A 24,228-nucleotide genomic window follows, 5' to 3' on the forward strand; every position below is an offset into this window, starting at 1 on the left:
ATCCCTACCACAAATGGCATACCAACTACATTTGCTTTCCCATCCATTGTTTCATTCACTCTGAGCCAATTCAGCATCTTATTCAACCCAAGCTAAACTTACAACCCCAAATCCTATCATAAAGACTGCATACTTACACCTCCATAACATACTTTTCCTCTGCGCCTGCGCCACTGAAACCCTCATCTATTCCTTTGTGACCTCAAAACTCAACTGTTCCAATGCTCTCTTGGCCAGCGTCCATTCAACAACGTCTGTATACTTCAGATCATGCGTTATGCATGTTTCCTATCTTGCGCCAAGTCCTGCTTGCCCCTCATGTCTCACCTCGCTGACCTACCGTGTGCACACTTCCTCATTGCTTCAAATTTAAAACTCTTGGACTAGTATTTGTTGATTCATGTTTTTTTATTCATTTATTGGATGCGGGCTTCGCTGACAAGGTCAATATTTGTTGCCCATCCTTAATTGCTCTGGAACTGAGGGGCTTGGTAGGCCATTTCAAAGGGCAGATAAGAGTCAACCACATTGTTGTGGGTCTGGAGTCACATGTAGGCCGCACAAGGTAAGGATAGCAGAATTCCTTTTTTAAAGGACATTAGTGAACCAGATGGGTTTTACAACAATCAATAATAGTTTCACAGTCTCCATCACTGAGACTGGCTTTCAATTCCAGAATTTATTTATTGGATTTAAATTCCACAAGCTACCATGGTGGGATTTGAACCCATCTCCCTCAAGCATTAGCCTAGCCTCTGCGTTACTGGTGACACTAGCACCATCACGCCACTGGATCTCCCTTTGCACCTACAGCTAACACGTCTTCACCCAGCAATGTCTGCTTTTTTGAATCTTGTGCATTTATCCCTCTCTTTAGCACACCACCAGGAGTCTTTCCTTCAGTCACCAAGGCTACTCCTGCTGCAATTTCCCTCCAAAAGACCTCTAGCTCTGTAGCTCACTGCACTCTTTAAAATCCAACTCTTGGATTATAATTTTGTTACCTCCTGTAATAGCTGCTCTTTGGGTTCAGCACTTCAAAAAAAAAAAATGCCTGGCAGTGCTTTGGTACCATTTTCCATGTAAAGATGTGGTATAAGTGCAAGTCAACATAAATTTTATTTCAAAAGATTCTGTCCAAGTGTCATGTTATCTGGTAAAGAAGGAAACATGCAATGAGAAAAAAATAAAGTTTTGTATAATTTTTTGACTTCAGTAAAGAGCCATATCTTTAAACAGGCAAATAGTAAAGGTAAAAATGTGGCCACCTATTACATGCAGAATGGTGTATGAGAAAATATTTATGTAATGGACAAGGAAGATAATATAGGTTTATTTTTCCAAGAACCAATGAAAAATCATTTGTGTCTCTGGAGATGTCTCTTACAAATTTCACACTTTCCCCCCCATCCCATTGGAGGCACAGTCATGATATATCTGCTGCAAACGGTTAGTGAGAATCACTAATTTCTGCTCAATGTGGGAACTTTGGGGTAGGGTTTGGGGGAAATCACAGTATCTCTGCTCATGGGGTTTTGGGGCAGGGGCAGAAATAATTCAGTGTCTACTTGGCAGCAAGAGGGAAAAGTTATTTCAAACACAAATTTCTGCCATATTTGTCTGGGACATCTGGACATGTGTGTGTTAACGTACCCCTGTAAGTGTATTTCATTTCACCAGTCCTGTACTTGCTCAGTGGAGGACAGGGTTTGTCAGAGCCCTTCCTATCAGCTTGGTGGAGCAGAAGGTTAGTGCAAGTCTCTGCCCCAGTTCCATAGGGGATTGGAACTTCTCCTTGATGAATTTTCTGCAAATATCAGCACTTCTAACTCAAGGCATTTACTCAAGTGTCTGTTGCCAGTGATTGTGTCACACCATTTCCTCAGTTTAAGGAAGTTCACCTCATCCACACAAAGTAGTTTTACTGTCAACTTTTGAGAAGCTTTTAATCTTTTCTGGCTCATGTTCTTTACAGCAGTCCATGCTGGGGATATACCATACTCATTTCACTCCTTTGGGGTTAACTATTTAAAAAAATATGCCTCCAGTTGGGATAATTTATTCTCTTTGCAAGTACTAGCTAATTTTGAACCCCCTGGAATTTTAGTTTTGCTTCATGGAGACTAAATTAACTCAATTTTACTTATCAAAACCAATATGACTATTGCTTTCAAAATACTGGTGATGGCCCCATCCAGTGGGAATAGTTAGGAATTACACAGATTTTGCAAAGTGATTTACAAATTATGAGTTCAAGCTCTGTATTGACAGAGTCCACATCTGCAATATTAACTCGTAGCTTGTTTCCACATATGCTGACCGACTTGGTGGGTGTTCCCCCTATTTTCTTCTGTTGTTTGATTTATGCATGAGCAATTGTTTTTTAATTAGGCTACAGATTAGTTGACTGACAATCACACCTAAGGGGGAGGTGGTGGCATAGTAGTATTGTCACTAGATTGGTAATTTGGAGACCCAAGGCAATGCTCTGGGGAACCGGGTTTGGATCCTGCCCGCAGCAGATGGTAGAATTTGAATTCAACAAGAATCTGGAATCGGATTGTTCTCACTAGAGCGATGGAGATTGAGGGACGACTTGATAGAAGTTTACAAAATTATGAGTGGCATGGACAGAATAGATAGTCAGAAGCTTTTTCCCAGGGTGGAAGAGTCAATTACTAGGAGACATAGGTTTAAGGTGAGAGGAGAAAACTATAGAGGAGGTGTGTGGGGCAAGTTTTTTTACGCAGAGGGTAGTGAGTGTCTGGAATTCGCTGCCAGAGGTGGTGGTGTTTAAGAAGCAGCTTGACAAATACATGAATAGGATGGGAATAGAGGGGATACGGACCCCGGAAGTGCAAAACGTTTTAGTTGACGGGCAATATGTTCGGCGCAGGCTTGGAGGGCTGAAGGGCCTGTTCCTGTGCTGTACTTTTTTGTTCTTGTTCTAAAAGTCTAGCAATGACTGTGAAACCATTGTCGATTGCTGTAAAAACCCATCTGGTTTGCTTATGCCCTTTAGGAAAGGAAATCTGCTGTCCTTACCTGGTCTGGCCTACATGTGACTCCAGACCCGCACCAATGTGGTTGACACTTAAATACCCTCAAGGTCAAGGGATGGGCAATAAATGCTGGCCTAGCCAGTGATGCCCACATCCCAAGAACGAATTAAAAAATAGCGTCAGTGTGCCACCTAATCCAATGAGTCACATATGTACCTGCTACAAAACAGTTAACCTCCCAAGAATTAACCTTTAACTTCAAGGTATGTCTACTTATGGCATACCTTGAGCCTCATTCAGACTGTCTCATAGACCTCCATTTTAACAGAATAACTGCATAGCATGTATTTAATACATCTTCTGATTTACCATGATTAATGCCAAGAGACATCAACTCATAACTTATTGCAAAAAAACTCAAATTAATTACTTTTGGCATGGTGTAACTGCTGCTGTGCATACAAACATGACATTCATCTTCATATCAAAATTCCACAAATTGGTAAATAAATGACCTGTCAATCTGGTTTTCTGTGGAATTTGTTGAGGGAGAATGTTTACTAGGGCACTGGGAGAACTCCCTGCTCTCTTCGAATAGTGCTATTGGATCTTAAGTGTTCCTCTAAACTAAATACTTTTGTGAAAGTTGTGTCTTCATAATTAGTTTTCTTAGAAAAAAAGACCATTTTCACCAAATAATACCCAAGAGAAAAAAATTGTAATAAAAAAATTAAAAATCTACTGGGTCACTTCTCCTTCACTTTGTACCTGTATCATGTCAAAAGGTTACAATTAATGCAATTTTTATATTATTCTTCAAACAGAATATCTTGGAAAATCTGTCAAATTTGAAATGTTAGTATCAACTTGCAAATTGATAGACATTTAAAATAAATTCATTATTTGCTTAAAAGAATCTGCAACAAAATAAATAAAATTAATCTAAAGAAAATCTAATTTATTAAGATTTAAATAATACATGGGAAATTCATGTTACATTTAGCCTGGAAAAAAACTTTGCGTAACTTAAAAACAAATCAAGTACTTAAGCATTTACCGAATCCTGAACCAGCATGATATATTAAAACTGCATTTTACTGAAATAGCTCAAAATTCTATTTATTTTGAAGAGAGCCATACACAACCCAGACCTGGTGGTAATGAAAGACCAATCTATGATGATAACTCATTTGCCCTATATTTTAGCAGTTTTAAGCCACCTGCACACCGCTACACATTGTAACTATTGGCTAGAATTAGCCTGGAAGTAGACATTTTGTAGGATTTCCCCATCTGTGATTAAAATGGGAAATTGCTATTCCCAATCATGACATGATAGGGCATTAACTTCACGATGTCGATTAACAGGTCATCTAAAACAGGGCAGCAGGTGACTGAATTATGGGTAAATGAGGAAATATCTTGCATGACATTTAAGTTTGGGTGGCAGTTGAGAGAATATATTTGTCTTTGAAGTCATAAATATTATAGGAGAGTATTGTGAAAAAGACTTCTTTAATCGTTTAATCAGCCTCCAGAATCAATATTGATAGACATTTTGGATTTGTTTCACAAAAATATAAATAACCAAGCAAAATTATAAACACATCTATATTTCCAGGCCTGCAAGTAAGGTGATTAGTGTTTCTTGGCAAATATGAAATGGCAAACATTTGTACAATTTTCAATGCTTTTTGAATTTTTAAAATGCTATTTCGTATTCAAAAACGAATTTTGCAAAATCCCCTATAATTAGGTGACTATTACTAACAATATTTATTAGATAAACATAAGGAATATGGAAAGATTGTTTTATCTGCAAAGAGTTTTTAAAAAAAAAACTTTGGTTCCTTGTGCTAACTAATGGAAAAGACTTGGATTAGTGTGTTCCAAATCAATAAACTATTAGTAAACAGTCAATTTAGATTATTTTAACCTAGTCTGAATCTATGTTTTTCACAACAGAAAACTTTTAACAAAGTATATGGTCACCTCTTCTGTGTAGCAATACCATATATAATTTAGTATAGTTGAATTCTGCCAAGTTCATAACTAGCTTGTGAAGAAAGCTATGCCTCCTTTAGTTCTTTATTACATGATGGAGGTTAAAGAGAAAGCACACTGAAATCCTATGCTCGCATCAGAATTTTACTTGCTCCAGTCAGATTTTTGCATATTCAGCTATAAATCACTGGTACATCTGCACGGAATGGATTAAAGTACTAATGTCTAGGTATAAACATAAAATGCATAAATCCTAGGACTGGAAATCTAACCTTGCTAGTCCACCTATAACTGAAAAAGAGTAAATTACTCCAAATTGCAGAAGAGGCATACAGCAAGGCACGTTTTATTCAAAATTATTCCTACAGCTTATCTTCTCAGATGACATATTGTGAAGAGAATTTGAGGTTCATGCCAGTCATGCTGGTTATGTGCTGGGGAAAGATGTGCAACACAATGCTCAAGTCAACCATCTGCTTGCAACAAGTCTTCAATTTCCTTATCCCAATTTTCATCTGTTTTTTCTGCCTCAACCACCACCTCATAATCCTGAAGTTCTTGTTGCAGTTCCTCTTCCCAGTCAGCAGATGCTGTTGGAGAAAGTTAAAGCAGGTTTACCCATTGCTTTCCTTCATTTGATCAAAGGATGCATTTACTGAGCTACTCACAATATATTCCAGGTTCTGGTGCTTTAAGACAGACTCAGTGTATCTTACTTTTAGTAGGAGTCATCCAGATACATTTTTTTGAGAAAGAACAATGTTGCAATATTGTATTAAAGCAAAATACTGCAGATGCTAGAAATCTGAAATATAAAAAAGAAAATGTTGGAAAATCTCAGCAGATCTGGCAGCATCTGTGGACAGAGAAGCACAGTTAACATTTCGAGTCCTTATGACTTAGAGTCAGAGGGACTCGAAACGTTAACTCTGTTTTTCTCTCTCTCCACAGATCCTGCCAGACCTGAGTTTTTCCAGTATTTTCTGTTTTTATTGCAATTGTGCATACTTCAGTTACTGCTATCAAATAAAAATTACATTATGTCCATTATATGTGACAGATGGAATGGGCAGGTACAGCATAATGTTTCACTTCACTGGTTCCATTGTGAATTCAATCCCAAGACTGGGTTTGCTTTATGCTGGGAGAAATTTAGAAAATAGATTTAAAGTTTACACTGATATTGAGAGATTATGTTGCTTGTTCTAACCTTTGACTATCAATTAGCTTTTCCACTGAGATGATTTTGAACAATATGCTTCTCAAAAGAATGAATTGCATTTATTTAATACATTTTGCCAGCCCAGGATGTCCCAAAGCCTTCAGCAGCCAATAAATTATTTTGTGAAGTGTAGCTACTATTGTAAGGTTGGGAATGTGGCAAGCAATACAAAGAAAAATTTAGTTTATTCGGAAAGGTGACCAGGGACCGCCAATCAGTTGAACTCAAATTTGACATCGTAAACAGAGAAGTTGCTGGGCTGTGAAAGAATTAACTCAAGCACAGCAAAATGACTGCAGTTTGGTGGGTTAGTTCCACAAGTACAAGGTGTTTTTAAGTTTTCACCTACATTTGCTGTATGCAATCAAGTTGGACAACTGCTAGGTTGTTAGTATAAAAACATGCTTAATTCAGTTTAATTGTGACTTTGAACAGCTGTGGGCCATACATTCTATGCATTCTAAATGCAACAGTAGGTTACTCTGAAAGGAAGCTCTGTTAAGAGTGATTCAGGAAAGGGAATAATGGTCGATTGCTCCTTTGCTATGGAGGAGATATTCAACCTCAGTACTGTCTCAGTTGAGATGAGCTAACTCAGCACAGATCAGGAATCAAATGTTCTGGTCTACACAACTCGGCTGCATTGTTGCCTTTGCGATCATTGTCCTTCTTAATCCAATAAACAGAATTGTGTGCTTTGTGGTCAAAAATCCATTTAAATATTTTCCTATACACAACCACAAGTTTTGGTTAAAAATTAAATCAATATCAGCGTAGCTACAACATTAGAATGTAGCATTGAAATGAGAATCAAGCTTGGCTAACAGCTGCACAGCGAACTGACTTAAGAACTCCGATCATAATCTAAAAGTGTATGCCTGGAAATATCAAGTCAAAACTTGGGTTAAAATCTAATTAATGGCTTCAGCTCAAAAGGAAATAGTAGTGCAGCTAAACACAAGGGAAAGGCTGTAGGAAACAATTAGTATTAAGATAGCCATAAAATATAGAAAGTCGGGTTTGGGAAATGTTTTTAGAATTACTTATGCTTTATTATATAAAGATGTAGCCAGTATACATAAACACTGTTTTCCAGCCCAACAGATTCAATATGTGATTTCAGATAAAACCATACTTAACATCCTGATTTTTAGAAAGAAGATTAAAGAAATAGGATGTTTAAAAGAATAAATCTTAGGTAGCATTTGGTAATGAGCTTGTTATTCCCACCTTCTTTTGTAACATCCTCTTTTTTATCCAACACCAGCTGCTCAATTTCTTTCCGCAGATCCTCTTGGTTCAGATTGCATGCATCGTATGCGTCACTAATAAATTCTGTAGCTCCCGGACTTGTGGAAATTTCCTCTTCCTCCTGATAGGATCACCAAGGCATGAAAAGATTGCTGTGGTTCTCTTGGAGGCAGCAAAAACCAAAGCCACTCCAGAATTTGTCCAGTTACATCCTACATTATCATGCAAAACTTAAAATATTTAGTATAAGTAAGTGAAAACAAAAATTACCTCACATGATTTTGCCTGAGTTTGGATAGCAAAAGGTGGTGTTTTTGACCTTGTTTCTGAAAGGAAGTTATGAAATTCTGGTTATGAACAATTCACTCCTCTTTAATAACCATAGATCTTAACCGTTCAATTATCTACAGAGATTGTCAGAGTGCAATATAAAGGAGTATGAATGCATCTCTATTGTCTTTGGATAAGAATGTGCATGCGGGTTAAGCCTAGGACTAATGAGCAATACCGTGGAGGATACTGCAGAATTGCTATCTTGCAAACAGTCTGCAAACCATGATTAAAACATTCTTACTAAGTTAATCACAACCACAAAAGTATGGTTATGGTTTATATTATTTGAGCTCTTTGATTAGATTCCAGTATGTTTTTACAAATCCTGAAATATATTAATTGGACCTCACGAAGTGAAATCCAGAAAACATTTTATTAACTCCAATTCCTATTAATGACATTGTCACACCAGTATATATATATTTTTTTACCAATTAAGGACATTATTAAATAATTCAACTTGGTGCTCAGAGCATCTTCATATTTTGCCTTCTCAGCAGGTAACTAGAGCAAAGGCACGGCAGTGATGAAAATCAAAGGGAAATCCCTTCAGAGGATGTCTGCTGTTGATGCAATTGACATGGTTTTCAGCCAGCTACAGACTATTCATTTCTCAGTCAAGTCTACCAGCTGGGTGAAATTAAATCAACATAGCTGGAAAATAGAAAAATGTATACAAAATCCAACAATTTAGAAATAAAATGGCAGATTACAAGCAGAACAAGTGAAAAGGGCACTCAGTAGAATGCATACCTCCACCACGCTCTGTTAACATTATTACAATTACCCGGTCGTCCTTGAGGTTTTTCCCTGCAACTAAAAAGCTGAAAAAAATAAATCTTTTTATTAAGAGCTTCCATTGCATTGAGGAGGCTTCAGGTCAATCCACAACCAACAGCCTGCTCTGAAAGCTATGCTCACATTTTGACAGCTGTGTCAAGTTACAACACAGCACCTGAGACAAACTACTACATTCTAAATGAAACAAAAAAGTCAATTTTCCCAACGTTAACGGATCCTTTAAAAAGAATACGGTTCCAGATCCACAAACTTCATCAAAAACTAATCAGTTCTCCCTTGGGCCATATCCTGTGTAGAAATCCATCCATTAATTTGAGATATATTGTTTACAAACAGGGGTGAAAACATTACCACTGCCCACTTTCAGTGGCAAAAAAAAAATTAATTTGGCAGGGCTGACTACCAGGATGTTCATTTACCTGTCAAATGGGCATCATCTGTACTGCTATCATCTCTGTCTCCTTGGTCAACTGTTTGCTGTTGAGCAGCCAGGGCAGTAAGCTGTGCTGACTGTTTGATAAGTGACACTCTGTAGAAATAGTTTCTCCAGAATACTTCTTCCTTCACACTGGAGGGGGATCAGGAGATCAAAACTCAAAAGTGAAGCAATTTTATACAGATTTAGTACATATTGTATTCTGTCAACAGAACATTGCATGGAAAACAGTACAACATACAACTAAGTCAAAATTCAGCTTAACCTATGCTCATCTTTTGTTTTTCAACTCCATCTGATTGTGGGCTCAAGTCCCACATGACAGACTCGAATACGTAATCTTTGTTGATTCATTCGCGCAGTACTGAGGGAGTGCTGCTCTATCAGTAGTATCTCTTGTATGACTGATTAAACTATTTCAGCAGAATCTGATCAGTGAACTGGAATATTCAGAAAGAACATTTTTTGTTACCATGTTGAGATACTGCTTTGTGGAATTATAAAGCAGAAAAAATAGACAATCAAAAAGAACAAAATTAGACTTTAAACTTTTTTTGTAAAAAAAAAACTGTTACATATTCAGAAATAGTACAAGCTAGCTACTTATACACTGTTTGCTTGAATGTCTAACACCAATAAGTGAGGCATGGTCCCAGTCTCTACTATAACTGCACTCAGTTTTAATTCAATCCACTAGTGATACACTTGTCTGCTGTACTGACCCTGTTCTGCTTTCCACCCTCTCCCACTCATCCTGGCTGCTTCACATATTGCACTGCATTTAGAACTGGCTTAATTTGTTCACTATTGTATTGCTAGTGTGCCATTTCTTTCTTTGTGACTTGTACACAGTAGTATAGAAAACCTCCGCTCACTTCTATGCAACCGTACCTTCCTATTCGAACAGCCAAAACTGACCAGCCTAAATGGGAATAGCCCCGCGTGTTCCAGCTCGGTATACATTTTACATTCAAAGTTAATAATATATATGTTAAATGAATGTTCCTAAGGACAACATATTTTGTGTTGGTCTTTTAGCTGTTCTAGTAATTTTATTAAGCCTGTAATATATTTAAATTTATGACTTACAACTTTGGAACAAGGTCGAATCGCATTCTGTTAAGAAGTTCATCTTCCTGCAGCATTACAACAGCAACAGGATACATCTGATCAAAATCAAAATTAAACTGGACTCCTGCTGGTGGATCTCGCAAAAAATTCCTCCTCTCCTGTAAACACAAGAATCTAAATTTACCTTTAGACAGATTTTACCAAAGACTTATGTAGAATATACATTAAGTAGGACTATTATTCACTGACATATGACTAGTGTAACTAAAAAGTACTACTGTGAATCAGGTTAAATAAGATCCCTACAGTTGGTTTCGGAATAGACAAAAACAAGGGAGGATCAGACAATCTCACCTCCCAGTGACATTTCTAAATTTGATCCTGCATTGCAAGTATGAAAGCACAAGGAATTAGTTTTACATTGTGGATGCACATCAGGCACCTAGCAGGAAGGACAAAGAAGCAAAGAATTGGGAAGAAGGGAGAACGGATTCAGACTATTGATCATTTTATGTAAGGAACTACTACACTGCCTCTTACAATGCCACTTTACAACCCCTAGATGGCACTAGAGCACAAGGGTACAACTACAGCCTGGCATTCAACAGGGGAAAAACATAACGCATGCAAAAGTGTCGATTTATGATTAATTAAGACACTACGAGCGCGTACTCGATCGCGTGGACAGCGTGCAAAATTGGTGGGTAATTTGTCACCATAGAACATTGTGGTAACTTAAAGTATACAAAACACCGTTCAGCCTAACATAAGCGGAAGCCAAAAAAAATCCTTTTTGGAATCTCCTTTCTCTGTCCAGCTCTTGAACTTACTTGAAATTACAACCTTCTGATTAAGAGGTGACAGTGCTACCGCTGAGCCATTGTTTAAACCATCCCAATGGCTCCAGATGAACATACCGTAACTTTTGATTTTACATCAGCGACGAATGCTTGGCCTTCGTTATGATGACTATGGCATAACTAATCATAAAAGTGGTAACATTTGGAGCAAGTTAGCAGCTGCAAGATTGACAATAGATCTCACCATTTGCAGGAAAATCTGGGCCATTCAAACACAAACTTTTAGGTGGATTTTGTCATTCTCACGTTATAAAGTTGGTGTCCGAGCTTAATTTTTTAAGGGTACATTAAAGCTTTTTGTTTCGGTCACCGCAATATTGTCTAACTTTTACACAATTTCATCAAATTAAAATTACACTGAAATATTAAAGAAAAACAGACATACTGCTGATAAGGCTAAGATTTGCTGTTGAATAGCTTCTTCTTCACTATATCCAACCCATGGAGGTACTGCAGCATCTGGAAGAAAATATTGTTTACAAAGAAATCTTTATATCCTATCCTAAAAAATAATACCACCCCAGTCCTAAGATACTGATGTGAAATTTATGCAGTGTATTCCCTCAGTAGAAATCTCATTTTGCAAGGTGTAAGCATTTTAGACTGCATTTAGAGTACAACTACAACATTATGCAAACACAAGGAATCCACAGTGCTACCAAACTGCAGGACCAATCATCCCCCCCACCCCACGCCACCAGTGCTATCAAAGCATAGGATCGTTTCTCCTCTCCTCCCCCTGCCCGAGTGCAGCTAAATACTGGATGCCTTCCAACTTTTACATCTTGCTGTAAAACCTTGTTGTATGTCCTCAAAATAGTAAATGGGTAAAAATAAAATACATAATAGATAAGATATATAAAAATAAAAGACACTGGTTTTCACAGAATTATGGACTGAGTTGTGGAAGCTGGTCCCCAAAACAATACAAAAACACGATATTATGATATAAAATGTTAGATTTAATCAGTCACTATAAATCAGTGCTTCTGATTTACGATGTGTTAAATTGCAAACACCTCCATTATAAAACAGCATATTCTCAAATTTATTGTAAGCTTGGTAATCTGCCAGCATGTATTAAAACTGGGTTTTCTTTTCACAGTTCAATTGTAGTTTCAATGCCAAAACTCTACATAGATTTTTCAAACTGCTACGAAATAACATTTACATTTGCATTACTTTAAGTACTATTGAAATCCCTCTCAATGTGGCTAATAATAAATGCAATGCAGCAGTAAATATCATACCAAAACTATATAAAGAACAGGGCATATAAAAATGTCACCTGACAGAAGAAAATCAATGGGCAATGAAAATAAATGTTATTTTAGCGTGGTTTTGTCAAATGAAATCAAATAATAAGACATTTCTATCACATCTCTGAGGAATTTGGAAAGGCCATTGAGAAGAAATTAAATATTAGATAATATTTAGCTATTCTAAAGCATGAAATCATACAGACACAAAGCTCCACATTATGATAAAAGTAGACAGTACCTGTTTTCTTCGTCAATTTTTCTTGTACAAATTTGTCTTGTTCTTTTTTGAAATCTCCAATAATGGTCTAAAATGCAGAAAAATAATCTTACAGCTACATGACTTGGAGACAAACTTAGGACTTGAACTTACTTAACAATAGCAACTCAAATTCACTTCCTGGCACAAAGGAAGGACACTTTCACTTACATATACAACAATAGGTTGAGATGCTGCACTAATGCCTGCTGTTGGCAAACTAAAAATTAATCAATAATTAATTTTTGAAAATAATGCACTAAATGGCTATTTTATAGCTTATCTCGAGAAAATACTTTATTCATCAATATTAGAAAGCGGACACTGATTGCAAAGCAAGAATTCAGATTTCCTTCATCAAACTCAGAGTGAAGTTTGAGCTATAATCATATTTTGAATACAAATTCAGCAACAGCCATGAAACCACTCTCCAATATAAGTTAAAAGCAAACTACTGCGGATGCTGGAAATCTAGAACAAAAACAAAAATACCTGGAAAAACTCAGCAGGTCTGACAGCATCTGCAGAGAGGGATACAGATGACGTTTCGAGTCCGTATGACCCTTCATCAGAACTAAGACCTATAGAAATGAGGTGAAATATAAACTGGTAGAAGCGGGTGCGACAGGAGAGCTCAATAGGGGCCAGTGATTGGCTGTCTCTTCTTCGCCTCTACCTAAGATGTTATAGAGAAAAGGACAAAGGGGTGTTGACGGTGGTGATATTATCTAAAAGATGTGCTAATGGGGACATTAAGGGAAGCAAGCTAGTGGCAGATGGCCCTAGTGTGGGTGGGGCGGGGGGAAGGATCAAAATGGGCTAAAAGGTGGAGATGTTTATTGTTTAGATGTCTGTTGTTTCATCTCCACCTTTTAGCCCATTTTGATCCCTTCCCCCCCCGCCCCACCCACACTAGGGCCATCTAACACTAGCTTGCTTCCCTTCATGTCCCCATTTGCACCTCCTTTAGATAATATCACCACCGTCAACACCCCTTTGTCCTTTTCTCTATGACATCTTTGGCAGTTCCTTCTTGGCCTCCACCTATCACTGGCCCCCTGTCCCACCCCCTTCTACCAGCTTACATTTCACCTCATTTCTATATGCCTTAGTTCTGATGAAGGGTCATATGGACTCGAAACATCAACTGTATCCTTCTCCGCAGATGCTGTCAGATCTGCTGAGTTTTTCCAGGTATTTTTGTTTTTGTCCTCCAATATAAGTTATTGTTCTTTTACATAGTTTTCGGTTTATTTGAATATATTTTCTAGTTTTAAATCAGCACGTGTAGCTTTGATAAAAGTATCTTGGATGTACAACAGGAATTTATGTCTAGCGTGTACATTATAAAGAAAATATTATGGAGTAAAGTTTACTAGAAATTGGCCAAACCAGTGTAAAAGGTCATGGAAACACAAGCATAAATCAAATTTTACCAATCTTTAACACCAATTTAAAAATGATTCTGCTTGAAGCTTGCCCCACCCACAAAACTGGCCCGGTCTCCAGATCCAAACAACATGATGGCAAGTTTCTCCTGATGAAACTAGTAAATGATTCAGCATTGTTTTTTTTTGAAAAAAAAAGTCCCTTTCAGTGATTTAAAGTCTAGCTGCTCACTTGTGAAAATGCTTATATTTTGCAATAACTCCAGTTTCAGCAGTATCAATAAAACTGCACCAGATTACCACTGTTAAATGTAACGTGCAAAGAAACAATTACCTTATGTTACTCCACCTGATTACACTGATTCATACATTCAAATAAACCTTAAACTATGTGATGATGCAAATGAATTTTAACAAAAACCGGAATTACCCAGCAGAATTTGCACCCAATTTTCTAATTGTCTCCAAAGCAGAAATTCTACCCCTACATCTTTATGAATTACTGGACGTGGGCATAAGTACACCATAATTCTTTTATGTCCTTCCTCCATTTCCTCAACATCATCTCCTATGGCTGTAATACATCAGCATTTATTATATTTGTAATCCAATGTATTTTTGTGGAAACATACGAACCTTGTCAATCACACCATCAATATTTCCATCTTCTACAGATTTCTTAATAGTCTGTGCGGTCTCAACCATGGATTCAGATATCTTTTTGGTAGCAGCAGTGGCAAAACTGAACAGATAATCTGTGCAAGAAAGAAAATGTCAGATACTGTAATGCAACGTTCTAGGTATATAACGAGTATCTAGACTAAGTTAACAGAACCCTTTTAAGGAATTAAAAGGGTGTAATATTATCTTGCTTTTTCTTTGGTTTGAGATCTTCAATAAAACTTTCCAAACACTTTAGTCCTTGAAGTCACGTTTTTTTTATATTCCTGCAGAGTTCACATTTTACAACTCGTATGCTAAATGAGTAAAAAAAATCTACCATTTAAGAGATTCTACAAAGTAACGCATGGTTAAATATTCATGCAGTATTACAGCTGTGAAGTTTTTTAATCAAACAAACTGTATCCATTAACTAAACAGACTGATACTGACCAAATCTGGGTGTCACCAGATGTTGCACTGGGTGTCAGCTCTCTTATCCCCAGGATGCAAACTCAAACAATTCTGTCTCGCCAATTTCTGACCCAGCACATTTGCCAATTAAACCATTGCTCTGAAGTTACAAAACAACTTCAAATAGTCCAATAAACACCAGTGGACCAATAAAGTCTTTCACTCTAAATGCGATATTATCTACTTACCACCTGACTTCATTGCTCTCACAGGTGTGGCCTTGTAGGGTTGTTTTTTGTAAACAGGGTGATTAAATTGCTGGTGTTATAAACAAGAGCTGCCTCCTCTGCAATTTAGAAAGCTAGGGAGCAATTTGATTGAAGTTTACAAGATATTAAGGGGAACAGGGAAGATAGATGGAGAGAAGCCATTTCTGTTAGTTGGGAAGCCTAGGGCTCGGGGTCTAGAAATTAGAGCCAGACCTTCCAGGAGTGAAACATAAAGAACATAAATAGGAGGAGCAGACCATAAAGGTCCTTCAAGCCAAAAGGCTGTACATGTTTGGAGCTCAATCGCAATTATCAATTGATGCTCAATCAATTGGTCATTTTGAATCTCAGATTGATAGACAGGTACTGAGGGACTCTTGTTGTACGTAAATTGACTGCCATGTTTTCTGCATTACAACAGTGACTACACTTCAACAAGTACTTCATTGGCTGTATAGTGCTTTGAATGTCTGGTGGTCATGAAAAGCACTATATAAATGCAATTATTTTTTGTTTTTCCACAGTATATTCAACTATTGAGTCCAAAATACATATTTTGGAATATTAAATCCTCTTCTGTCCTAGAATTTCAGATGCAGCAAAACATGGAGCCTAGGCAACATAGAATCTGATCTCATTGCAGTGACATGCGTTTTTAATTGACCTTACAGCATGTATATATGTTTGTGTGCCTAAACAGCTGGGTTAAACTTGGGTTTTTCCTTCACTAAGCCACTTTCTTTGAAACAGGCTGAAATCCTTCGTCAAAAGGCAGGTTTATAAAATCAAGTTTTTAAACAATTATATCCTCTAGGGAGCTAATTTGTCAACTGTTGACTTAATGTCTGGATGAATCATCAAGCACTTGCTTGAAATCACAAGTGGCTATGTCCTGTAACACAGTAAATTTTTTTTACAAGACAGAAATATTTGTCTGAACCTAAAGAGACAATTTGATTTAGTTGCAGCTGAAAAATTAATGGGTCTAATGGAGCCATAGCCATGATAAATTCCTGTTTTAATTTAATATGTACTGTCTCTTGATAAAGTCATGTACTGATGGACCAACAGGACACAAGAACACTTTAGAGAAAGCACTGGACAAAAAAAAAAATGAAACGGTCAATTCTGACCAAAAATATATATTTGAATTTAACAATTGAAACATGGCAGATCTCAGTTCCATGAGTATTTGACTTTAACAAAGGGAAGGAAAGGCTTCAAAGTAATGAATACTGAGAACAGCTGGACAGCTTGTTCTCTGCTGTATGGCTCAAGGTTCACTTCAGGAAAAACACTTTGTTACAATATGCCATATAAATATAAGCTGTGCTGAAAACAGATCAGCAACTAATTTGAAACATTACTTGGATCTCTAGTTGTCAGGTTTAACTAATATAAAAATCCACCAACACTGCCGAATGTTTAAGTTGTTATTTGTGTTCAAAATACAACAAATATAGCAGCAATTGATTGGAATCTTTTTCACAGTTGCCACCAGGGAAAACAGGAGATTTGTATATACTGATTTGTCTTTTTTCTAAAAATGTAGAATGCAGCGAAGCCATAAAAAGGCTAAAAGTAAACAAGTCAGAAAACTAAACTAAAACAAGTGCTGGAAAAACTCAGCAGGTCTAACAGCATCAGAACTGTTCTGAAGAGTCATACGGTCTCAACAAGTTAACTCTGTCTTTCTCTCCACAGATGCTGTCAGACCTGCTGAGTTTTTCCAGCACTTTTTGTTTTTGTTTCAGATTTCCAGCATCCGCAGTATTTTGCCTTTCTCAGAAAACTAAACTATTTGGTGCTATTGTAAAGTTACATTAGCACTACAGTCATTATAGCTTTCAAAAAGATTTTCAAGATATATATCACCACTGTAAAGTAGTTCAATATCTAATTCTATCCAATTTGTTGGATTGCCTTGCCACCAATTCCAGCCCTATCTGCTCATCAAGCTCAGCCAGACCACACAAGGCCTGTTCAACTGAGTTGAGTTTGAGACCCCATATTCTGGGTATCATTAACAGCGGTTACTTGCAATTCTGCTCAAACTCTTATTCATGTGTCAGTAACCTACAAACTAGATTGCTCCATCCGAAATCTGAAGGTTACACATCAACCTTGCTTCTAGACCAAAGCTTGAGAGATAAATCCAGTGAACTGTTTGATACATTCTTATGCAGGATATGAACTTAAATTCAATGTTTGAAACAAAGGCAAAGGAATTAATCCCAATGTTCAAATAATTCTCACCCTATATCTAGATTATTCTATATATACCCAGATTATTGTATCTATACCTACTGGGACCCAATAACTCGTCTTACTATAGATATCCTGCAACTGGCAAGGATCTTTAAGGATTCAGTAAGCAACAGTGGGCAGGCAGTGAGATATTAACTAAAGGCAGTCTTTAACAAATTCAGCATAACTCAATTTGGGGATATCCAGTGCAACAAAGTTTCACAGACACCTTTGAACTATTCTTTCACGCAAAGAAAGTCTAAATGCACACTGCACTGCCCCTTAATACTGAATATAGGTTTTCAATTTTGGTGGCAAGTAGCTGTTGCTACAACATTAGCAGCTGTTCATTTGCTTGGGGCAACAGAACTTTTCAACATGCTTCACAGGATACTTAGCTGAACTGGTCACATAATCTTGTGATCAGTATTAGCAAACTTTAATGCATAAACACATACATCAAACCATGTGAACATTTTCCACCTGTAACCTGGGCCAGGTGGTATTCATCTTAGGAGGTAGATTAGAAAGGAAATCTGTGAGCTACTGGTTCAGAAATAGTGTCAGATACAATGCTTACTGGAAAAGTCTGAAGAATTGCAATTCTTTATTTGCCATATTTTAAAATAGGGAAGCGATCAGAGGCAGGTACCAGAGGTCCTTTAGCCTTGCATTAATACTGGGTAAAATAATAGGATTACATTAAGGATGCTGGAGGAACACCTGTATAGTAAAATCTTACAAGTAATGGTCATCATGGATCTAGGAAGAAGTGATTCTACTCAACAAGCCTCCCATTTAGGAAGTTGCAAATACAGAGTAGACATCCTTGTGATTTGGTTTCTTGAGACTTCCAGAATGTCTTTGATGTCTTTCATATGAAAGACTAACTAAATTAAAATCAACAGAATCCAAGATGCAATATCGGACTGGAGAAAACTTGGATTAAAATAAATTAAATACACGATGATCCTGAATAAAATATTGCAAAAGTCTTGGATATAGGGCGAGAATTGGATCTTTTTCCCCATCTACATAGATGACCTGGATGTAGAAGCCAACTGTAAGCTTATTGTAATTAGAGATTACACAAACAGAGTGTACAGTGGGGTTGGAAGATATAGTTAACACTTTATGGAACTATTTATATGCATTAAACAACTGGGCAAATAGATTCAACTTGATAGTGAAAAATGCTAAAATTTTGTATATTGGATGAAAGAATGAGAAACAAGAATACAAAAAAACAGGACTAGCACAGGTGGGCTTTTGACAGGCACCTGGGACTTATAAGCTTGTAATAAGTAATTAAAAGGGAAAATTGAACATTGCAATATGTGGCCAGGGCACCATACTTCAAAAGACATTGGAAAGGGTGCACGGAATAGCATCAATAATCTCATGTAATAGGAAAGACTAAAAGAACTGCCGAGCTCCATAAACTAGTGAGAGGGTTAAGGGTGGCTTCGGAGGTATTTGTCATACTAGAATCACAGAAATTTACAACAGTTCTGCTGACTCTGAAACAGCAGTTGTGCTCCCTGTGCTGCTTTTTGTCCACAACCTTATAAAGCTCATTTACCTGTCCAATTTCTTTTTAAAATTTATAGAATCAAATTTTATCATCTATTCAGGGAGAGCATTCCCGATGCCGATGACTCATTGAAAATATTTATTCCCCACTAGAGCTTTTCCCAATGATTTTGAATCCATCGCTCTAATTATTGACTGGCTAATCAGAGAGATTTTGTTTTACTTCATCTCCTCTATCAAAACCTATCATCTTGTAAGCCTCCGTTAGGTCACATCTTAGCTTTCCCTGTTCCAAGGAGAACTGTCCTAATTTTTCCAACCTCTCCTCATAACTGCCATCCTGCATTATTGGTAACATCCTGGGAAACCTGCTCTGTAACCTTTCAAATGCATTCATATCTTTCCTTAAGTGTGGTGCTGAGAATTGCACTGATTTATAAATCCATATGTCTTTTTAACATGATCAATTTGACCTGCCACCATTGAAGATTTGTGCATATGGACACCAAAGACTCCTTGATACTTTTCAAAATTGTGCCATTTGTAATAAACTGTCCTATATCAGTCCTCCCAAAGTGCATTGCTTTACACTTCTCTGCACTGAATTCCATCTTCCATGCTTCTGCCCATTTCACTATCCTGAAACCTATAACTATCCTCATGATCTACTACTTTGCCAAGTACTACCAAATTCCATAAAACAAATGTAAAGTCAATTTAAAACGTCACATTGAAAACATCTTAATAGGTGAGAAGTATTTGGAAGTCTCTACCAAGTAAGGTAGTGTGCTCAAACACATCAGAGCTCAATATAGCTCGGACCTGCTTTCAATTTGAATTAATATAAAGAAGATCGTTCTTTTAGTATGTCTTCTTTATCTATTGTCTAACGGTCCAGATGAAATATATCCTTGGTTGCTGAAAGAAGCAAAGATAGCATTGGCAGAAGCATTGGTCACAATTTTAAATCCTCATTAGATACAGGAGTAGTGCTGGAGGACTGGAAGTTTGCTATGAAAGCAAGGATCAAGAAATGGGAGAGGGATAAACCAGGAAACTGCAGGCCAGTCAGCCTAAAAATGGTAGTGGTGTAATTATTGGAAACCATGATCTGGGACAAAATAAACTTTCATTTTGAAAGGCATGGGTTAATCTAGGAGCGCCATCATGTATTTGTTAAAGGATAGTGTCTGGCTGACTCAGTCAAAATTCTAGTACTCGCTTGCCAGCAATGCTTTCATCCCATGGATGAATCTTCAAATCCTGAAGCCTCCAAGGTAATCCTGGAGGACAGTATGTGCATTGTGCACTTTTCAAGGCTGCCTTAGGCAATAATGCAATTGAGTGTCAGCCATGGCTCAGATGGTAGCACTCTCAATTGAGTCGCAAGGTTGTGGGTTGAAGTCCCCCTCCAGAGCTTGAGTACAAAAATCAAAGCTAGCGCTCACTGCAGTAGTGAGGGAGTGCCACATTGTCGGAGGTGCCATCTTTCAGATGAGACTGTGAACTGAAATCCAACTGCTTGGGTGGATGTAATTACATGATCCCATGGCACTATTTCGAAGAACAGCAGGGAGTTTATCCTCGGGGTCCTGGACAATATCTATCCTTCAATCAGCATCACAAAAACAGATTATCTGCTCACTATTACATTGCTGTTTGTGGGAATTTGCTGTATGTGCATTATAACAGTGACACTTCAAAAAAAGTACTTAATTGGCTGTAAAGCACTTCAAGACGCCTGGTGCTTGTGAAAAGTGCAGGTAGGTTAGTCATTCACATGATCAGATCGCCAATATGTCAAATCAGAGTTGGTGACCTTGAGGGGCAGTTGGCACCTCAGTTTAACATCACATCTAAATGCAAGCACCTCAGGCAATGCTGCACAGCGCTGTCGCTCAGTCAAAATCCTAGTGCGCCCTCCCTAACAGTACTGTGGGTGTCCCTACAACAGATGGACTGCAGCAGTTCAAAAGGGCTCACCCACCACCTTCAGGGACGGGTAATAAATGCTGGCCTTGCCAGCGACGCTCACATCCCAGGAAAGGGTAAAAAAAAAGTTCGGCACTGAACCGCTTTGGAGTTGTCGGCTCAGTTTGTGCTCCAGGAACCAGATCGGGGCTTGCAGCCACAGCCTGCTGACTAGGAGGCGAGGATGCTCCCAAGGTTGGCAACGCCTGCATGGTATGGCGATGGTTCATTGCTCGCTGTCCACCTGGTACACCGGACGCTGCCTCCTGGGTGCAAATCAAACAAGTGCGCACTCCAGGCCCCCGCACTCCAGGGACCTGCACTCCAGGCCCCCACCAAAAGTTAAGCCAACGGGGGGGCGGAGAGGAGCCGCGGGACACGGGGCAGTGTCTTCCTGAGGAGGAGGAGCTGCCGCTAGTGCCTGGCCAGGTGCGGCGGGGGAGTGAGCAGGGGGTTGTGGGTGGGGGGAGGGTGGGAGGGGGTTGTGCAAGGAGGGGGGGTTGTGCGGGGGAGGGGGGAGAGAGGGGGTTGTGCGGAGGGGGCGAGAGGGGGTTGTGCAGAAGGGGCGAGAGGGGTTGTGCAGAGGGGGCGAGAGGGGGTTGTGCAGAGGGGGCGAGAGGGGGTTGTGCAGAGGGGGCGAGAGGGGGTTGTGCAGAGGGGGTTGTGCAGAGGGGGCGAGAGGGGGTTGTGCAGAGGGGGAGGGGGGTTGTGCGGTGGGGGGGGAGAGGGGGTTGTGCAGGGGGGGGGTTGTGTGGGGGGGGGAGAGGGGGTTGTGCGGGGGGGGGAGAGGGGGTTGTGCGGGGGGGGGGAGAGGGGGTTGTGCGGGGGGGGGAGAGGGGGTTGTGCGGGGGGGGGGAGAGGGGGTTGTGCGGGGGGGGGGAGAGGGGGTTGTGCGGGGGGGGGGAGAGGGGGTTGTGCGGGGGGGGGAGAGGGGGTTGTGCGGGGGGGGGAGAGGGGGTTGTGCGGGGGGGGGAGAGGGGGTTGTGCGGGGGGGGGGAGAGGGGGTTGTGCGGGGGGGGGGAGAGGGGGTTGTGCGGGGGGGGAGAGGGGGTTGTGCGGGGGGGGAGAGAGGGGGTTGTGCAGAGGGGGCGAGAGGGGGTTGTGCAGAGGGGGCGAGAGGGGGTTGTGCAGAGGGGGCGAGAGGGGGTTGTGCAGAGGGGGAGGGGGGTTGTGCGGTGGGGGGGGAGAGGGGGTTGTGCAGGGGGGGGGGTTGTGTGGGGGGGGGAGAGGGGGTTGTGCGGGGGGGGGAGAGGGGGTTGTGCGGGGGGGGAGAGGGGGTTGTGCGGGGGGGGAGAGAGGGGGTTGTGCGGGGGGGAGAGAGGGGGTTGTGCGGGGGGGGAGAGGGGGTTGTGCGGGGGGGGGGGGGAGAGGGGGTTGTGCGGGGGGGGGAGAGGGGGTTGTGCGGGGGGGGAGAGAGGGGGTTGTGCGGGGGGGAGAGAGGGGGTTGTGCGGGGGGGGAGAGGGGGTTGTGCGGGGGGGGGAGAGGGGGTTGTGCGGGGGGGGGAGAGGGGGTTGTGCGGGGGGGGGGGAGAGGGGGTTGTGCGGGGGGAGAGATGGGGTTTATGCGGGGGGGAGGGGGTTATGCGGGGGGAGGGGGTTATGCGGGGGGGAGGGGGTTGTGCGGGGGGGGGAGAGGGGGTTGTGCGGGGGGGGAGAGGGGGTTGTGCGGGGGGGGGAGAGGGGGTTGTGCGGGGGGGGGAGAGGGGGTTGTGCGGGGGGGAGAGAGGGGGTTGTGCGGGGGGGGGAGAGGGGGTTGTGCGGGGGGGGGAGAGGGGGTTGTGCGGGGGGGGGAGAGGGGGTTGTGCGGGGGGGGGAGAGGGGGTTGTGCGGGGGGAGAGATGGGGTTTATGCGGGGGGGAGGGGGTTATGCGGGGGGAGGGGGTTATGCGGGGGGGAGGGGGTTGTGTTGGGGGGGAGAGAGGGGGTTGCCGGGGGGGGGAAGAGAGGGGGTTGCGCGGGGGGGCGGAAGGTTGCGCGAGGTGGGGGTGCGCTTGTTGTGGGGGAGGGGGGTTCGGCCTCCGCCCCGCCCGCCCGCCCGCCCGCCCGCTCCCCGCTCGGGACTCACCACCCAGCCCCTTGGCCTGACTCAGCATCTCAGGGGCCGAGTCTCCGCCGGCCTCTTCTGCTCCGTCCCTCTGCCAGTCACCATCGTCACCGTCACCACCACCACCACCACCGCCATCGCCATCGCCGCCGGCTCTGTTCTGTCGGCCCGGCCTGTCCTGGGCCCCGTCCAGGCCGAACCAGCTGCCGACCACTCGGAACATTTCCGTCTCCCGGTGACGGTGAAGCAGCCGCAACACGGAAGCGCCTTGAACCGCCCCCCCACCGCCCCGGCGCGCGCTGGGCGGAACCCACCGTCCGCCGCTGCCGCCACTGCGCATGCGCTCCTTCCCGCACCGGCCACAGGCGGCGCTGCTGAGACCCAGCCGCTGGAGGCAAGGTGAGGGCAAGGTGAACATTTCAGGTTAAAGACCTTTCAGCAAAACTATGGACCTGCTTTGGCTGCCGACCTTCAGAATGGCTGACCTAATGCCGTAGCAAAAATAAATCGCCGTAAAAGTGTTCCCATCTCATGAAGGGGAGCTTTTGTTTTTTTTCATTCTTTTCATAGGATGTGGGCATCACCAGAAAGGTTGCCCATCCTTAGTTGTCCTTGGTTTCTGAAGGAGATAGCTGAAGAGATAGTGGAGGCGTTAGTGGTGATCTTTCAGGAATCACTGGAGTCAGGGAGGGTCCCAGAGGACTGGAAAATCACTAATGTAACCCCCCTGTTTAAGAAGGGAGTGAGGCAAAAGACGGGAAATTACAGGCCGATTAGCCTGATCTCGGTCGTTGGTAAGATTTTAGAGTCCATTATTAAGGATGAGATTTCAGAATACTTGGAAGTGCAGGTTAAAAAGGGACAAGTCAGCATGGTTTCATCAAGGGGAGGTCATGCCTGACAAATCTGTTAGAATTCTTTGAGGAGGTAACGAGTAGGTTAGACAAAGGAGAGCCAATGGATGTTATCTACTTGGACTTCCAGAAAGCCTTTGACAAGGTGCCACACAGGAGGCTGCTCAGTAAGATAAGAGCCCATGGTGTTCGAGGCAAGGTACTAGCATGGATAGAAGATTGGCTGTCTGGCAGGAGGCAGAGAGTGGGGATAAGGGGGTCCTTCTCAGGATGGCGCCCAGTGACTAGTGGAGTTTCACAGGGGTCAGTGTTGGGACCACAACTTTTCACTTTATACATTAATGATCTAG

At 41.2% G+C, this 24,228-nt stretch overlaps 1 protein-coding gene across 2 annotated transcripts; it reads right to left on the minus strand.

Annotated features, from left to right (window-relative positions):
* Window positions 1–3,939: 3,939 nt before the first annotated feature.
* syap1 (synapse associated protein 1) lies at window positions 3,940–23,347 on the minus strand. Of its 2 annotated transcripts, none has more exons than XM_041210741.1 (9): window positions 23,046–23,347; window positions 14,523–14,641; window positions 12,481–12,547; window positions 11,366–11,439; window positions 10,139–10,278; window positions 9,033–9,181; window positions 7,750–7,805; window positions 7,459–7,600; window positions 3,940–5,596 (listed from the first exon to the last, which is right to left on the minus strand). In XM_041210741.1, exons 1-9 carry the CDS (start codon window positions 23,245–23,247, stop codon window positions 5,472–5,474), a joined length of 1,074 nt encoding a protein of 357 aa, XP_041066675.1. In that variant the 5' UTR covers window positions 23,248–23,347; the 3' UTR covers window positions 3,940–5,471. The 2 variants fall into 2 exon arrangements, with proteins under 2 accessions (XP_041066675.1, XP_041066676.1); XM_041210742.1 differs by lacking the exon at window positions 23,046–23,347 and adding an exon at window positions 19,783–19,877.
* Window positions 23,348–24,228: the final 881 nt, after the last annotated feature.

This window comes from Carcharodon carcharias, chromosome 18 (assembly GCF_017639515.1).
Source record: "Carcharodon carcharias isolate sCarCar2 chromosome 18, sCarCar2.pri, whole genome shotgun sequence".
Classification (NCBI taxonomy): Eukaryota; Metazoa; Chordata; class Chondrichthyes; order Lamniformes; family Lamnidae; genus Carcharodon; species Carcharodon carcharias.